The 17,519-nt window shown below is 37.9% G+C and overlaps 1 protein-coding gene across 3 annotated transcripts in view; it reads right to left on the bottom strand.

Moving 5' to 3' along the window:
- The window catches only part of mtm1 (myotubularin 1), a 40,816-nt gene that overhangs the window by 8,013 nt on the left and 15,284 nt on the right, over nt 1–17,519 (bottom strand). For all 3 annotated transcript variants that reach the window (XM_084711749.1, XM_084711747.1, XM_084711748.1), the window contains 6 exons: nt 14,470–14,564; nt 10,934–11,044; nt 7,870–7,971; nt 5,288–5,371; nt 4,890–5,039; nt 2,458–2,643 (listed from right to left, as the gene is read on the bottom strand). In XM_084711749.1, coding sequence (XP_084567875.1) covers nt 2,458–2,643; nt 4,890–5,039; nt 5,288–5,371; nt 7,870–7,971; nt 10,934–11,044; nt 14,470–14,564 — 728 coding nt within the window. The remainder of the gene's footprint in view (nt 1–2,457; nt 2,644–4,889; nt 5,040–5,287; nt 5,372–7,869; nt 7,972–10,933; nt 11,045–14,469; nt 14,565–17,519) is intronic.

Genomic DNA, 17,519 nt, shown 5'->3' with positions numbered 1-17,519 from the left:
TTATTCTGTTTCTATCATTCTAATGCTTTTCTTCGTAGATGTTCTGTGTTTTTAAACGTGCTACATAAAGGAACTACCTTCCCTCATCAATTATTCTGTCATAACTGATGGAAGAAAAACATTGTGATAACCATACTGGACATTTTGATTCGCTTCCATGAGTTTTAATCTCATAGCTAATGTATATAGCAACCCTGTCTGACACCACATGATAATAAAACACTCACAAAGACTCCCATACAGACAGAGTGCAGTGCATCATACACTGAAAACCACCGGGGTGAAAAAGAGCGGCGCCACAATATGAAACCAAATGATTAAACACTAAATCTGGGTGGGGGGAGTGAAAGATAGCGCTTGGCCCTCCCTCATGACCACCACTGAGGTGACAATGAGTAAGGCCCTTAACCCCAACCGCTCTGGTGGAGCTGCTCAGTGGCCGGCAGATAAGACTGTGGTTGTACTGGGCAGCTTCTTGGTGTGAATGTGAAACTGTGAGCATGTGATCAGGGCGTTCCTGTAAAAGAGAGCTTCACTCTCAGTGAACCTACCCTGAATAAATAGATGTTAAAAAAAACAACAAAAAACTAACAACGGGACGGTAGCTCACTAAATTAGATTTCAACACAGCTTATTGTCAACCAGAGAGAGAAAGTTAAACTGACAAACTCAAATATGATCATCACCAGGTGAGATCATCATTTAACATAACAAGGATCAAAACCAGGCCTTTAATAGCTGAGTTATCTTACATTTCTAGTCAAATTAGCGACTGTAATCTAAACTGAGTGTCAGGATCCCACATTTTCCTCCTTTGTCCTGCTGACGCCTCACGTCTGTCTCCACTTTTTGTCTTCTAAAAGACTCATTTCTTTTTTATTCAGCAGCTTATAAAAACTTAGCTCTGGTTATTTGCGTCCCAGCACACAGCAGCTTTTAGATATTTTTATGTTGTCTGTTAGAAGACAGAAAGTGACAAGAAGCACCATCATGCATTACAAGTCTATGGAGGGCCATGGATTATTTTCCCCTCCGGTGTGGGTGGGGCTTAAATGCGCCCTGTTTCTACTAAACAGTGATCAGAATTCATTTTTGTAACGTAGATACTGAAAATGTGATTTTATTTTGATGCTATTCTCATGTTGTAACCTTTTGGCTGGATATGAGAAGGTTTGTTTAAATCCTGTCTGTGATTTAAAAAAAAGAGGATTTTATCAATTTTAAACAAGCCTCCAAGTGGTTCAAAGGACATTCATTCTTTTACTGGTGAGCTTTTTTGTGGAAAAAAATAGAAAATAAATCTTTTTATTTGTTCTTGTTTTCCATGTTTTCTTATGCAAGGATTTGCTGCTTCTCTTTGTTCACGGTAAACTCAATTTCTTTGGATTTTGGATGCTTAGCTGTGTAAAACAAGACATTTGAAGACATCACCTCAGGCTCTGAGAGGGAGTGTTTGGTAATTCTGAAAAAAAAAAAGGGTTTGGCGTACTCCTCAGAGTAAAAAAGGTAGCATTAGCAATTCAAAGAAATAATGAGGTGCTCTTCAAGGATGGGGCCAAAATGAGATGAAAATAAAACAAACACTGACTGTCCAACTTACTGACAATAAAACTATGAGTAAAGGAAGCCAGTCTGAAATGATCTGAGGAACTGTGATAAAAAAAATTCAAAAACCCTTTATTCAATCATTAATACACCAACGTGTTCTGAGTCTTCATCAGGGCTTAAAGAGAACAACAAGGAACAGGCGAGGAATCAGGAAGTCATGTGACCTGGTCACTTGTCATACCAATGCTGCCACATGGGTTTTGCTGTTATTGTATAACTTAAAATTTTTCCATGTTCCCATTGTTATATCTCATGGGAGTTTTTTTTCAAGCAGCAGTACTGGAAGGTCTGGAGACTCTTGATTAGTTGTTTTTCTGCTTTTAATAACACACCTGTTCCTTATTGTTCTCTTTATGGCCTGATGAAGACTCAGTTGAGTCAAAATACGGCATACCCATGATCGAATAAAGGATTCCAGACTGCCATCCAGAACGTTATACTTTTATCATCAATAAGTTGGACATTCAGTGTCATTTAGTGTTTGGTAATTTTGCTTTGTTTTTTCAAATTGTGTAGACTAAATCATTAGGCCTAACTGAAAATATAATGGACAGATCGATCCATACTGAAAATCATCATTATTTCCAGCCCCAATTCTCAACCCATTATCATGCCACAATATTTATACTACTGTTTGTACCAGACAATCATTCTTTGATTTGATTTAAGTACTGGTATTGATACAGGTATCGCAATTTTTTAAACATTACCCAGCCCCCATCTATACCTATATTAGATCTACTAAATACAAGGTCTTGTACACTAAATGTAGCTGAACACTTCCTGGACAGTTAAACACCAGTCTGTAAAATCAACCTTTGACCCCTGAGACTTCCTGTTCTTTCTGACCTTGTTGGCGACAGCGTTGACATTGGGCCGAGCGTCATAGATGGTGAGCTTGGTGGTGTCGTTCGCCTCCCTGATCAGGTCCAAGTAGCGCTCGTCGTCCCTGTTTCTTTTACCAGACATCCCGACCAGAGGCTGACTGCAGCGCACGATCACCGCCTGGTTCTCCCTGTGGATCCATGATAGAACCTGGGGAACGTAGACAGATGCCATTCAGCACCGTGGCAAGAAGTGTGGCAGAACAGGCATCACAAATGACTCCTCTTCACAATGGCAAAAGAATAAGTATCATGGTACATTTTTAAATTAACCTTGGATGGTAAATCAAAAAGTAGTTTGAGTTCTGCAGCAGCCAAAAAAATTAGGAAATGTCACAAAATGCCTATCAGACAAAAGCAGATTTTTAAAAGACTTCTGAAAGACTTCAGTCTGACACCGTCTCACATCTTAAGACAATCTGAGTTTAATGCAGGGTCACTATTTTCAACTAGATTATTTTAGTCTTTTGCCTGTCTGTACATTTATTTTGCAAAATATCTCTCACTCTCCTATGATCATGTATAGTTGGCTTTTTTTCTTATTACCTGCAAAACCTCTTATCCATAAATCTAAATTTTCCCATTATAAAGCATCTTTTATGATTTTTGAAAATCAAGTCAAACAATACATTATTTCAACTGTATATTGTAAAAACAAGAAAGCCATCAAAACATTTTTATGGAATGAACTGATTAATGATTTCTGTCTGTTCTGATCAACCAACGTTATTAATTTCTTATTTTTTTTTATATGTCAGTGTTGCTGTTTCTCAATAAAATGTTTTAAAAATAAAAAAATGACTAAATAAATGCTAAATTAGTTGTGTTGGTTGCAGAGAGAGAGAGATCAGCTGCCATATAAAAAGACAGATAAAGAAATCTTTGGCCAAAGCATCAGACTCACTAAAGGGGCACTGCATGTTTGAAATAAAAAATCCACAAAGGGAGAGAGAAGATCAAACTAACTATATCTGTCAAATGGCACTCCTGTAAATCAATATGGGAACACTTTCCAGAGGGAAAGAGTAAGAGAAAGTTTCAGAAAGTTTCACTATAATTGGACCTCCTCTCATGCAGCAAGTGGTGTGCTCCTGTCACACACACACTGACTGCCTGCGCACACTGAGGGAAATGTCATTGAGCTTCACTGCTGTCATGAGCCAAATAATATTTAACATGTCTGATTTTATCAGAACGTCGAGATGGGAAAAAGCCCGATGAGAGCGTGCTTCAACTCCAGCAACATCCTCATGCAGGGTTTCTGCAGGTTTTAACAAGTTAAATCTGGACCATTTTAAAACCATTATAAATCAGCTATAAAAATGTCTATGTTAATGGTCATATCTACACAGTACAGAATTAACCAGTGCTGCTAATCTAGTGGGAGTCAAAACAAAAGAATTAACTTGTTGTATGAACTGGCTAACATTAATGCTAATAAAGCAAACAATGAGACCTCATAGAAAATTGAATTAAGTACAATTTTGTTAATTTTAGGTACCCATTTATAGACCTGTGTTGGATGTTTTACAAGTCTGTCTTAATTTAGTGATTTTTTAAGCATGGATTGACATGATGCTCTTTCCTGCTGAATTAAAGTGAGCTTAAAGCAATAGTTGACCCAAAAATGAAATTTCACTCAATATCACTTCCCCCCTGTGCTGATGTGAGGATGGGTGAAGATCTCCAGTTCACAAAACACTCCTGGAGCTTCAGTGGAAAATGTCATTTTTGGGTGAACTATCACTTTAAGCTCAGTGTTTCCCAATCCACTGCTCTGCATGTTTTATGTGTTTCACTTCTTATTGATTCCATGCTGGTTTGGTTTTGTAGCTTTGTTACAGTCTCATCAATTTTTGTCCCACAAAAAAACATGTAAAAGTGAGACTCAAGTTAAAGAAAGTTTTCAAAACGAAGAAAGAAAAAGAGCATTTTAAGACATTTTAAATTTCAGATTATTGGATTTTAGACTTTTGAAGATTTTTTTTAAGAACCTGCAGAAACCCTGCTCGTGATTTTACTCCAACATTGATCATCTGTCTGCAACTGTGAGATCACTTCATTGATTTCAAACAGTAGATGTTGCAATTATGACGGCCGTTTCCATGGCAACAAACTAAACCACTACCAACAGATTGACTTGTTTTCAGTTGTACTTCTGCTCTATAGTCTCTATTATCATTTTAACACTTCAGTGACATAATATGAGATTCAATAGCTTTCACTTGAACAACAATGTCGTTCTCACTTTTCTCAACAATTCCAGTGACCAGACCAAACAAACAATAAGTTGATCTTACTACCAAGAACTATCTTTTTTCTCCATGCCTTCAAACCTGTAAATGCTAGTAAGTGGATGTTAAGATTTTGTAGCGATCAGTCAGATCAGACACTCACCGGTATGCGTCCTCTTGACCTGAAGGCTGCCACTCTCCTGAGGTCCTCCTCTTTACTTTTGTAGGGTACAGCCAGCACAGTGGGGTAGGTGTCACACAGCTCGTAGTTCTTATTGATGAATGTAATGCGCCACTTGTTATTAGGTAAGCCCTACAGAAGACAACCAGCATCATTACTGAAACACCAGAATGAAATTCACTTCCACTAAACGCTTTATTTCTGACCTGTTTACACTTCACACAATCTCCCACCTCCAGATACTTTATTTTTACTTCTTCTGTTCATACAACATGCCTACACGGCAAAATTATATAAAGTAGTAACCATGAGAGTATTGATAAGTATTGGTATCAAAGAAAAAGACATCATCTGTCCGCTGCATCTGTGTGTGTCCTCACCTGCCGTCTGAACTCCTCTATGGGTTTGTAGATGTTCCAGCCGCTCTCCTCGTACTTCTCCTGACTCACAAATGCAAACAGTGGCTGGATGGAGGGGAGAGAGGGACTGTTTTAGTTTACAGGCACTGAAGGAGCACAAACACACACACACATCAGACCAGTGGCAGTTTATGATCAACTAACCCGCCAGATACATGTTAGATGTTCTTACTCCTGGAAGAAGAGTTTGAGTTATTTTTGGTCTGATTCCAGGGAGAAGCTGCTGCTTGAACAAATGCGTTCTTTGTTTCACATTTTCTTTTAATGATCCTCTCAAAACAGAAACACAGGAGTCACCTGGATAATGGAACAATTCTGGCTTTATTCTCTGAATTCTGACTTAAATTTTTCACGTGACCCTAATCCTCTAACACAGTTTGGTGTGGTGGGTAACTGTCAACACTTCACCTGCAACAACAGATTATTTTACTTAACAATTAACAACCGATCTGTTATCTATTTTTCTGATCAATTGTTTAGTCTATACAATGTCTGAAAACAGAGCTCTAAGATGTCTGAAATCCTCATTGTTACACTCAGTTGTCTACGCTGGTTGTGTCTAGAAAGGAACCCAAAATTTTCGAGACTTCCACAAGATTTTTCATGGTTTCGGTTGAAATGTCCAAGAAGAGGGGAACTTCTGGACACCGTGTCTGCTGCTGCCTGCTGACAGTGTCAACATGGATAACTGGATTGATGACGTTAAACATTAAAATGCAACTAGCCGATTAATCCAAATAATAATCAACAGATTAATCGACAACGTAAATAATGGTTAGTTGCAGCCCTAATCCATTCACAATATAAAATACAAAAGCAGCAGTGCCTCACATGATAGAAGCTGGAACTTTATTAGAGCTGCAACAATTAATCGATTATTAAACAACTATCAAGTTAATTGACAACTAATTTGATAATCAATTTTTAAAGAAAAAAAAGGTCAACATCATTTGGTTTCGGCTTCTTTAATGTGAATATTTTCTGGTTTCTTCGCTCCTTAAAGGCAGTAAACTGAAAACTTTGGGGTTGTGGACAAAATAAGACATTTGAGGACGTCACCATGGGCTTTGGGAAACACTGACTGATATTTTTCACTATTTTCTAATATTTTATAGACCAAACAACTAATTGAGAAAATAATCGACAGATCAATCAGCACGCTTAATCGTACTTATTTTAATACCTAACTGTTTAAACACTAATAAATACCACAAAATCTTTTTGTCAACATCAGGCTCAGACTCTGAGTCTACTCAAAGTTTCAGCAGTTCTTTTTCATATCAAAATATTCAGCTTCTGGCTACTATCAGCGGAGCAACAACAACATCTGACGTTGTGTGTTTGCTTACAGAGTATTTAGTGAAATAGTGAAATTTGGAGGTCAATGTTGGCTTCTCTCCTCACTTTTTTACCCCAGGCACTGACTTTTATACCAAAGAAGCAGATATATTCTAACACAGTCGTCTTTTGTCCTGGTTATTCACTCAGCATCATAATGCTGCCTGCCTGCCTACTTGTGGTCCAGTGCAGCCTGGAGGCAGTTAGCAGAATAAATGTGAGGACTTTTATTGTCTCCGCTGGCCGTCAGCTGACAGACAGCAGCAGCCCTGGAGAGGCCTGCTCTGACACAAACGTTAGCGTGCACAAATATTAGCCAGGCAGATGTAGCTGTGGTGTGGGTGGGGAGCTGTGTGTCACAGCATATGAGGGGGCTGCCTCTCTGCATTTCAGCATTTGAATACCGGGCATTGAAACAGAATGGAAGATGACTGCAAGCAGAAAAATGTTCAGTGTTGGGTGGGTTTGAATGCTTTGCTGCTATAAATACACTCAGTGTTCAACACTGGACTAATCTTTGCATTAAAGTGATCCTTATACACACACAGATTGTACAGGTGATCCTTGTGGTTTGTCCAACTGATGTGGATCAAACTATCTGACAAAATGAGGCTACATTAGGTTTTAAAGAACGCCTCCATCTGCCATCTTTTCCAGGTTTACATAACAGAAACTGCCACTCAGCTGTCAGCGGTGATGTAAGTTATAGCGCTAATAGACCTGATCAAAATGCTAAAAACATATTGCAATTATTCTGACAGATAATACTATTGTGATGAGTCATGTTTTTCGTGAAAATGCTGATTTTTTCACAGCAAAAAATACAACAGTGTGACTTATGTAATTTGTGTGTTTGTTGCTGCTGTCTATACCAAACAAGGACGTTCCCTTCTGTCTGCAGAATATGATTTGTAGGTGGGGGGCATCTCTGTCGCACCACAAGGCTTCATTTATTATGGTATGATGTGACATTTTATCAAAAATTGCAGCTCCTGTGATTCTGGTAATATATGATTCAGGTGAGGTGGGAAAATGTTCTCAGCAGGGCTTGAGAAAATAACATTTCACACTTCAACCAAAATTTGAAATCTGAATTCCAGTGAAACACTACAAAAAAAATAAATAAATAAAAATGATGGACCCGCCCTTTAAATAAGTTTTCTGGTTGGTCAGTAGATGGCAACAGAAGTTGGAGGCTGCCTTACCAGACTATGTGAGAGGGGGAAGGCGTGTCTGAAGAGGAGCTCGAAAATGTCTCTTCTGCTGTGACCCTCCTGCTTCAAGGCAAACCTCAAGTTCCTCATGTCCTGAGGGGGACAAAGAAGAGTGACAACTTTACTATCAACAACACACAGCATATGTAAAAGGCCCGGTCCACACCTACATGGGCAAAAACAGAGCTTTTTCTATGTGTTTGGCCCTTTTGTCCACACAGAAGCAGCATTTAAGATCACTAAAAACACCTGCAAAGGTGAAGATATCTAAAAATGTTTTGTTATCTCATTTGTTTGACGTTAGTGTGCACGTTATCTCAATGGTTACCCTGTTTGAAATCTATTAAAAACAACTGAATGATGAAACGTGTGACTACAAGTTCAGTTTCATGAAAGTTGCTGTCAATAATGGATTAGTTTTGATGCATCAAAGTTTGCTGGAAGACTATAGCTCTGGTCAGTCTGCACAGCCAGATATAAACGTGGTTCAGTAATAATGTAGTACAATAAAAGAAAAAGCTGTTCTCCTGTAAAGCAAATAATTCAAATACAGTTTAATAAATAACTAAGAGAGCACATGTATGTAGGCTACAAGCCACACTAGCAAATATGAACTCAGTATGTGTTATGATATTGAGTATCTGAGTTTGTACATAGGTCTAATGGATGTAATATTGTCTGTATATGTCAGTGGACTCAACCTGTAGCTCCTGCTGAATAATGTTTGTTTTTACAATTTTAAATTTCATTCATCATTGTTGCAGTCCCACTAAGACAAAAAAGCCAAAATTTCAAGACAACATACTGTAGTAAAGTTTTGAGCCCAATTCAAACTCTTTTGAGAAATTTTTACCCACTACTAATCTTTTGTTGAGGTAATTTACTTTTCTTCTATAGATAAACTAGATCAATGTAAATCTTTGTGTTTTAGACCCCCCTCCCACACACGTGAAAGTGAATAATGTTTGAAATTTTTTTGTTTTCAATTAAATCTAATTTTCAGGCACTAACAGCTCACTGTGTATTTTTGAAATACTTTTAAATTTCTAAAACTTTAAAGATTCAAGTTTATTAGTTTATTTCAAAAGTCAGAAAGTTTGAATTGAGCTCAAAACTCAAATCTATCAACTATTTTTTTTTTATTTTACTTTTCTGTGTAGAGTGATTCTTAGATTCTCCAACTGTAACATATGTAGCCTAAACACCACATTTAATCTTTTAAACATATTATGTCAATTAAAATGTGTGCCATGGCCTGCGTCTACGGCTCGGTACCTTTTCCTCTAAATTTTGGTGGTGGCTTGTCTTCTTGAGTCTCGATAAGCAGGGAAGCCAAAAAAAGACACCAGACAGATTTGTTTTTTTTTTTGTCTCCTTTGATTATAAAGGTTGCTGACCCCTGATGTACAGAAAGAAACAGAAGAACGTCTAAAGTACAATGATGGAAAAGGGAGACAAAAACACCTGCTGTTGAAAATGTGGACTGGGCTTAAGACATATTCCAAAGTAGAGAAACTTTCCTTTAAGAAAATTTGTCCAATTGCTGTGTGTATTGATGCTGGCTGACATGAATTTTGGATGACTTTCTAATCCAGTGAAAACTCACACAGACTGAAAGAGTCTTCCACAGATTTAGCATCGTCAGACTCACGCTGGACACTTTAGAAAAGTATCCAAATCCAAGCAGTATATCGTCTTTTTTTATCCAACACACTCTTCTTCCTTTCCAAACAGAGAACCTCATTACAGAGGCTGATCTTGGAAAATTCCCATCTTCTCATCACCTGAGCAGTTCCTAAACTGCCCTGTGCCTTTGTATCTGAAATCATATTCTATTTAGGCTAAAGCTGTCCATTTTTCAGTCGGCACTCACCTTCTCAAGCCTCCATCTGTTTTTAGAATGTACACGAGACTGCCTGTATCCATGACAACGGCTGTCTTACTTCACTGGTCGCTGGTTAACAGGGCTGGGCAATGTACTGATATTATATCGATATTGTGATATGAGATGAGATATAGTCTTCAGATTGTGGATATGACATAAGTGTTGTCTTTTCCTGTTTTTAAAGGCTGCATTATGATAAAGTGATGTCATTTCCTGAACTCACCAGACTGTTCTAGCTGCTTTACTATTTGTCTTTACCCACTTAGTCATTATATTCAAATTACTGATGACTATTTATCAAAAATCTGACTGTTTATGTTTTGTGAAATCACCTACATCATGCCCACAGTGTTGTCACAATATCGATAAATATACACTGTAAAAAACTAATCTTTTCTCATTAACTTAACATAAATATACAAGATTTATTTATTTGCGGTAATTAAACTTAAATTTTCTAGTATTTATTGTGACAACACTTGAGAACTTTAAAATGAGTTCTTTTAACTCCAAGCCATTTAACTTGAACTAATTAAATTATGTTTAGAAAGAAACATGATCAGAGTGTCAGCAGTCTTCCCAGCATGCACTGTTTGAGTTAAAACTCCCCTGAGGCCCTTTTTTTTTTAAGAGTTGTTGGTTCAACTTAATATCTCAAGTTTTGTTTTCTCAAGTACAACTGAATTTGAATAATGACCTTAGTGTTTTTCTTTAAATATTCAGGTAGGCTGGACACTACCTTGTTTCAAGTTAAAACAAATATTTTTTTTTATAATGTGGATATCTGGGTTTTTGGTCAAAATATTGTGATAGTTTTTTTTTTTTACACTGCCTTTTAGAAAAAATATGTATATCGTGATATACATCATGTATCGTGTAATAGCTGAAAATAATCAAGATATTATTCATAAACCACATTGCTCAGTCCTATTGGCTGAGCCTCAATTTAATTTAAAATTATGTGTCTTGCCAGTTAATATACAACTCAGTCACACAATACACTGTGCAAAGTAGTCACCATTTTGAATAAACACACAATGAATGTAAACAGAACTTCTGTTTGTTCATTATAAAACTCCACCTTACATTCGTAGGAATCTGTTTGATTTTTTTTTACCTCACTCACACTCTGACGCACGCACACACACACACACACACACACACACACACCTTGCAGGTGATGTCCAGGCCGTAGGAGTTTTCTCCTCTGCTTGACGCCCCACCCATCTTCTCCACCCGACTGATGGTACCCAGAGGAACATCCAGCACCACCGCCACGTCCTACAGCAAACAGGGGCAGCACATTGTTTGTATTAACACACAAAGTATGACACACACACACACAAGCAGACATGCCAACAAATCTAACTTTTCACCTATAAAAAAGACAACATATGTTTGGAACAACCTGGGAAACGCACAGATTCCCCTGAACCCAAAGACCTCAGATAGACTCAACTAGGGCTGCACAGTATGATAAAAACAAAATGCTAAAATTGTGATTGTGATACAAGTAGTGGGAATTATCATTACAATTTTAATTTTAATGAAACAAAAAATAAAGAAAAACTATTAAAATGGTGAAGATATGATGTTTCAGTCTTTGGATGTTACAGTGCTGACAAGTAACAGCCTTGTGCTGAATGGTGATCAGAACCATTTATGACTGAGATGATCTTCACAGAACTAAATCATTATAGAACATGAAACCTGATTTAAAACATTGCATTTACAGAGGATGTTTCTTGTGTAGTGGCATCATTGTTAATAAGCACAAGAAACTCTGCTCATTCATTTAAAGCAAACTGTTTTTATTCCCTGTTGCACCTGCAAATCCTGACAAGTGTTCTGTGCTACACTACCTGCTATAATATAAAATCATTATATATAGATATATCTTTATCTATATATGTTTGTGTTTTAATCACCAAATTGCCTGACAAAATGAACAAAAACACAGGTGAATGACAGCAGCTGTGCTGTGTGATCAGCTGTCTCTGCTAATGATGATAACAATGAATCTAGTTTTTTTTTTTATCAAAATTGCAATATGGCCCACTAGAATTTTTAAATGGCCCACTAGAATTTTTAAGTGGAACATGTGGTAAAGGCAAAATGTGTGTAAGAATACCATTTTAAATTAAATACTGTGGTGCAGCAGAGGTGTCCTAACGAAGGATAATAACAATTAATCAATGATCAATAAATTAGTTGTTATGAATTTGATCGAGCAAGTAAAATTGAATCAATCTACTATCAAATAATGATCTGTGTATATGTGTTTAATACGTAGGCCTCTATGTCTTTATACGTTTTATAGGCTGTGATGCTGTCAGAGAACATGTAATATGTTGCTGTGGAAATAAAGCTTTGACTGAGGGGGAAAAATGTATTTTGTATTGTTTGGTATTAGTCAAAAAAGCATTTTTTTTTAACCAATAATTGATCTATTCATTGATCATAAATGTTACCAATGATCAATTAAGGAAAGCACTTATAATTTGCTACCCTAGTCCTCACCTACACATCATTTTCTACAGACTGTTTGCTACAGATCCTCAGAGAAATGTTCTTGTTAACATATAGTATTTCAATGGAGATAAAAGTAATTATGTAAAACGATCCTTCCCTGCCTGTAATATCATTTATCATATCAACATTGCAGTATCAGTATAAATGACTGCAATTAGATATTTATTCAAAATCACTCAGCACTAATGACTGTACACATGACTGCCAAAGCCTACGACACTGGAAACAACTACCTCCTCTAATTACACAAAGGATCTATTGTGGTACTGAATATGTGTTGAATATTGGGTGGGGGTATGTCACTCCCCATCCCCAGTAGAAATTACAGCCTTAGTTATATGGGAAACTGCTACTCTTCAATTACGTGGTAGGAATTCACACATGGGTGGAGGGAAAACACATGTGGCTGAAAAGTGCAGGTCTAGTCAAGTCAAGTCAAGTCAAATTCTGTATGAATGTCCCGTAAGGCTTTGAGTTGTGTGTGTATGAGAATGAAATCCCAGAGTAGCATCAGACTAAATCCATTTTACTACTGACTTAATCATATGTACAGTACAGTCACATTATCATACTATATTATGATACTTCCAATGTAATGAATATGATATGCAGCTGTAATAAAGATAAACCTTTAAGTTGCTGATTTGATTGAACAGGGTTTCAGATCTATTGGATTTAGCATTTTGGCAGCATTAAAAGTATGCTGGATTAACCATCACTGGATTACTGGGATACTGAAGAAAACTTCAAAACATGGTGATTCTCAGGGAAGTTCTGAAGTGTCTTTGGCTGATGATTTCTAAGTGGCTCCTTGGACTTTTAATCAGAAGATACTGATATCCTTGGTACAGAAGAGGATGAGGCCCACATGTAAAGACTTTAAACTCAAAATTCTGACTTCATACTCAGCATTCTGACTTTATTCATATAATTCTGACTTTATTCTTAGAATTCTGAATTCATTTATAGAATTCTGACTTCATTCTAAGAATCCTGAACTTATTCTAATAATTCTGACTTTATTCTGTTAGTTTATACTGACTTTAAATCAGAATATTGACTTTATTCTCAGAATTCTGACTTTATTCCCAGAGTCCTGCCTTTATTTTTAGTATTCTGAATTCTGAATCTATTCTTTAAATTCTGAATTTAGTCTTAGAACTCTAAAAACTGACTAATTCTTTTAATTTATACCGACCTGAAATCAGAATCTTGACTATATTCTAAGAATTCTGACTTAAAACTCAAAACTGACTTTATTGATGGAATTCTGAACTTATTCTAAGAATGATTCTTAAAATAAACTCAAAATTCTGACTTAATTCTTTTAATTTATACTGACTTGAAATCAGAATCTTGACTATTTTCTAAGAATTCTGATTTTATTCTTAGAATTCTGAATTTATTTTAGATTAAGAAGCTTTATTGTCATTGCAAGGGGTACAATAAAATTCCGATTGGCAACATCTCTTGTAGCAGCTACAATGTCCTGGTGATAAAATATAATATAATGTAATATAAATAGTAAAAATAAGTAAGTAAAATAAGGTGCAGTTAGAATATTTACAACACATTCTGATTTAATTCTGTTAATTTATACTGACTTTAAGCCAGAATCTTTATTCTTAGAATTCTGACTTTAAACTCAAAAATGTGAAAAATGAGCTCAATGTTTGATTCAGATTCACATCACACACTATCTTTATCTCACGTCTCCCTCCACACCTGCCTTGAAACTCCCCAGCACCGCCCTGGGGAGGCTTTTGGCTTTGTCCTGCTGAATGTCCAAGTATCTCCTCTTTCTTCTTGTACTTTCTTGAAGGTTAAACTGCTAACGGAGTGAGGAGTTAAATTACTGAGGAGGAATATTCCACTCCTGTAATGTTAATCCTGTCTGACTGGAGCTTAAGTGTGTAATAACAGAGCAAACACCACAAACAGCTCACAGACAGATGTGTCACAGTGAGGTTGGTAGATACATTATTTAACCTCATTGCTGGTAGTTGATGGCTTCCATCTGTCACACACACACACACACACACACACACACACACACACACACACACACACACACACACACACACACACACACACACACACACACACACACACACACACACACACACACACACTTGAGCCAGTCATGGGCCCCTCATGACTTCAATGGGACTTACAGTGTCTGAGCTCTTGAAGTAGAGTCTGTAGTTGGTGATCAACACTTTGCCCTTCACAGCTCCACTGTATGGACAGATGTAGATGATGTCTTTATCTGAAAACACATGAATACAAACACTGTTGAGTGATTTGAAGTCTTAGCCATCTTCTCTCATGTCTCACTGCACACAGACTCAGGACAGGTTCCTTTCTTCACATGAGTACTCTGGTTCAGACATGATTTTATTATTGGTGAGCAGCGAGTAGTGTCAGGGAGGAAATCAACACACATGCACAGAAGAGGAAGCAGAAAAGGAGAAGAGAGCCGTGCAGCAAAGGTAGGCTAAAAATACCAGCTACTCTGAGTGTTCAATATGAGACTAATAAGGACAGACCCACTCAACAGTTACTGGCATCCAAATCACATGTCAGCCACGTACAGCTGGAATCACTCGAAGATCATGTCACTGGTGTATCTCTATCAATAAAACCAACCCATGACAACATATCTGGCAACAGAACTGGCTCAAAGTAGTCAGTTCCATGCTGTCTTCCACACAAATTGAGCACCGGACAGAAAAAGACCCTCAACAGACGACTGCAAGTGTTTTTATTTTTTTGTTTTACAATCTGCAGCCAAATGTCTCACATGAATCAGCGTTTGATTAGACTTTGTCTTATGACATAATTCTGTTACAACCAGACTGGAAGCATCCATTCCGTGCCGAGTCAAACTGTGCTGTGCTAAACTGCACTTCCATGACCACTTTTAATGCACTGAGATGTCCCAAGCTGCACCCAAGACAGGACTTTCTCTGGAGAGGGCCCAAAACACACCCGACCCGTCTCCAAGCGGACTGCAGAGACATTTTATCAACTGTGGTTAACGCTTCTCTCTCTCTCTTTTTAAAAGTGCTCTCAAAACTTTTTTTTAGCTTCTCACTGAATCTCTGTGGTTTTAAGTTTAGTTTCTCTCCTGTGTTGCCATTTTTACATCCTGGTATCTGGTTTATTTTACAGTATTGTGTTTGCTTTCAGCTGTATAGGAATCATGTTACGTTACTGCTGATGAAAAATTAACATTTCCTGGTTTTGCTACTTCACAATAAAAGCTTTCAAATGAAAAAATAACGGGGAACTTTTATTGTAAAGATTTTAGTGCTAGAGTCCAGCTACGCTCATCTTCAATTAAAGACACTCCTTCAAGTGAGTAGCCCTGTTGTGATGGAGATGCAAATCCTTCCTGACATGCTAAGTCAAACTGAACCATCACATGTGTATTGAAAAGGGGTATCTGACTGTCATCCATTCAGCAGAGCAGAGCAGTGTTAGCTAGCATGCTAACTGCTGACTGATTCAATATGCAGGACACGTATCTTTTGGAGCTAACTTATGCTAGCTGGCTAGCTTTGGCTAGCTTTGGCTCAATTGGTTTTGGGTCGACATCTGTCTAGTTCCATAGAAAGGAGCCAGTTGAGGTGGTTCACGCATCTTGTAAGGATGCCACCTGGTCGCCTCCCTAGGGAGGTGTTCCAGGTACATCCAGCTGGGAGGAAACCACGGGGCAGACCAAGGACTAGGCGGAGGGTTTATATCTCTGCCCTGGCCTGAGAACACCTCAGGATCCCCCAGTCAGAACTGACTAATGTAGCCGGGGAACAAGATGTCTGGGCTCCCCTGTTGGAACTGTTACCTCCCTGATCTGAATTTGGATAAGTGGTTGAAGATGGATGGATGGATGGATCTGTCTAGTTTCGGTTTTAGACTGATTGAATTAATACATGACTCTTGCCGGGAAGTTTTAATTGCACTTACAGTAATGTAATTAGCTGTCGTCAGCTCCAGTTACTCCACCTATCTCTCCTCTGCTCTAAGACTTGCCTTCAGTGAAGCACATGGAGCAGAGGAGAGAACGCACAATGGTCAGTAAAGGCCCTAACACTGGGCTGAAATTTAGGCAACAGGAGGGGAAACACTTCTTCTGTTTTGTGTGCATAACCACAGTAACTGTGTGCAGCTTTTGCTGCACAGCTGGTCTACACAAGGTGTTAGTGATAGCTGAAAACAATAAAAAAAGGTTGTAATGAACCTGAATTATCTTTTAACAGCATACATTCATACATATATTTTAACAGTCATACAGGGTCTGGCCGAAACACCACAAAAAACCCCCCCAAAAAAATGGTCATGAATGCAGATGCTCATCTGCTCAGAGATCCTGTATTGAGGTGATGTTAGGGGTGGGAATTTCTTGGTATCTCACAATTCGCTTCGATTCTGATTCAGTGGCCATGATCTGATGATAGAACAATTCTCAATGCACCTTGATGTAACAACGTCTTAAGCTTTTAAATCATGAGGTGCGGGTCGCATTGTATCCATCTGCAGCTTCTCACGTTCAGTCATCCTCATCAAACCCAAACATGATGCATATGTTACATTTAAGGCAGGGAATCTTTTTGTCCAATTTGATTCAGAATCTATTCTTGACTAAAAGAAAAAGGGGTACAATTTTCAGTCTCTTACTCCAGTTTCCCTGAAATACAATATGAAACCTAACTGGCAATTAAATGGCCCACAGCCTTTTATATTTATTAATGAATTAATCAATGTGAAAATACCTTACAGTCTCCTGCCTGTATGGGAATAACAAGTGAGGGGGAGGTGGTGTGCTCTGCAGTGTTAACATTGTGTCTCCAGCAGTGGAGAGCAGCCTCTCTCCTGCACCGTCAGGTCGGAGGAAACACATCACTGTGCAGGATGCAGAGAAGGTACAGAGTTTCTGAGATGAAACAGGCTGAGCAGAAAGTTATTTTCTCAACCACAGAGTTGGCTGTAGTTGGAGTGTGTGTCACTCAGCTGCTCTCCTTTGTTACAGCTGATGGCTGCTCCGCTCCGTGAACGACTTCACATCTCTGTTAATATTTTGTATTTTAAGTTTATAGTGTTTGCAGCTGCTGCCTTTAAAGAAGATGAACACATCTCCCTGTTAACTGCTGATAACTCTACCATGTGCACACTGTAGACTATCCAGTGTTCAGCCTTTTCATTCCATCAACATCATGTTAAT

This window comes from Lutjanus erythropterus, chromosome 23 (genome assembly GCF_056507025.1).
Source record: "Lutjanus erythropterus isolate fLutEry1 chromosome 23, fLutEry1.hap2, whole genome shotgun sequence".
NCBI classification, from domain to species: Eukaryota; Metazoa; Chordata; class Actinopteri; order Lutjaniformes; family Lutjanidae; genus Lutjanus; species Lutjanus erythropterus.
Note: the sequence above shows the minus strand (reverse complement) of the source record. Positions and strands in the feature narration are given on the sequence as shown.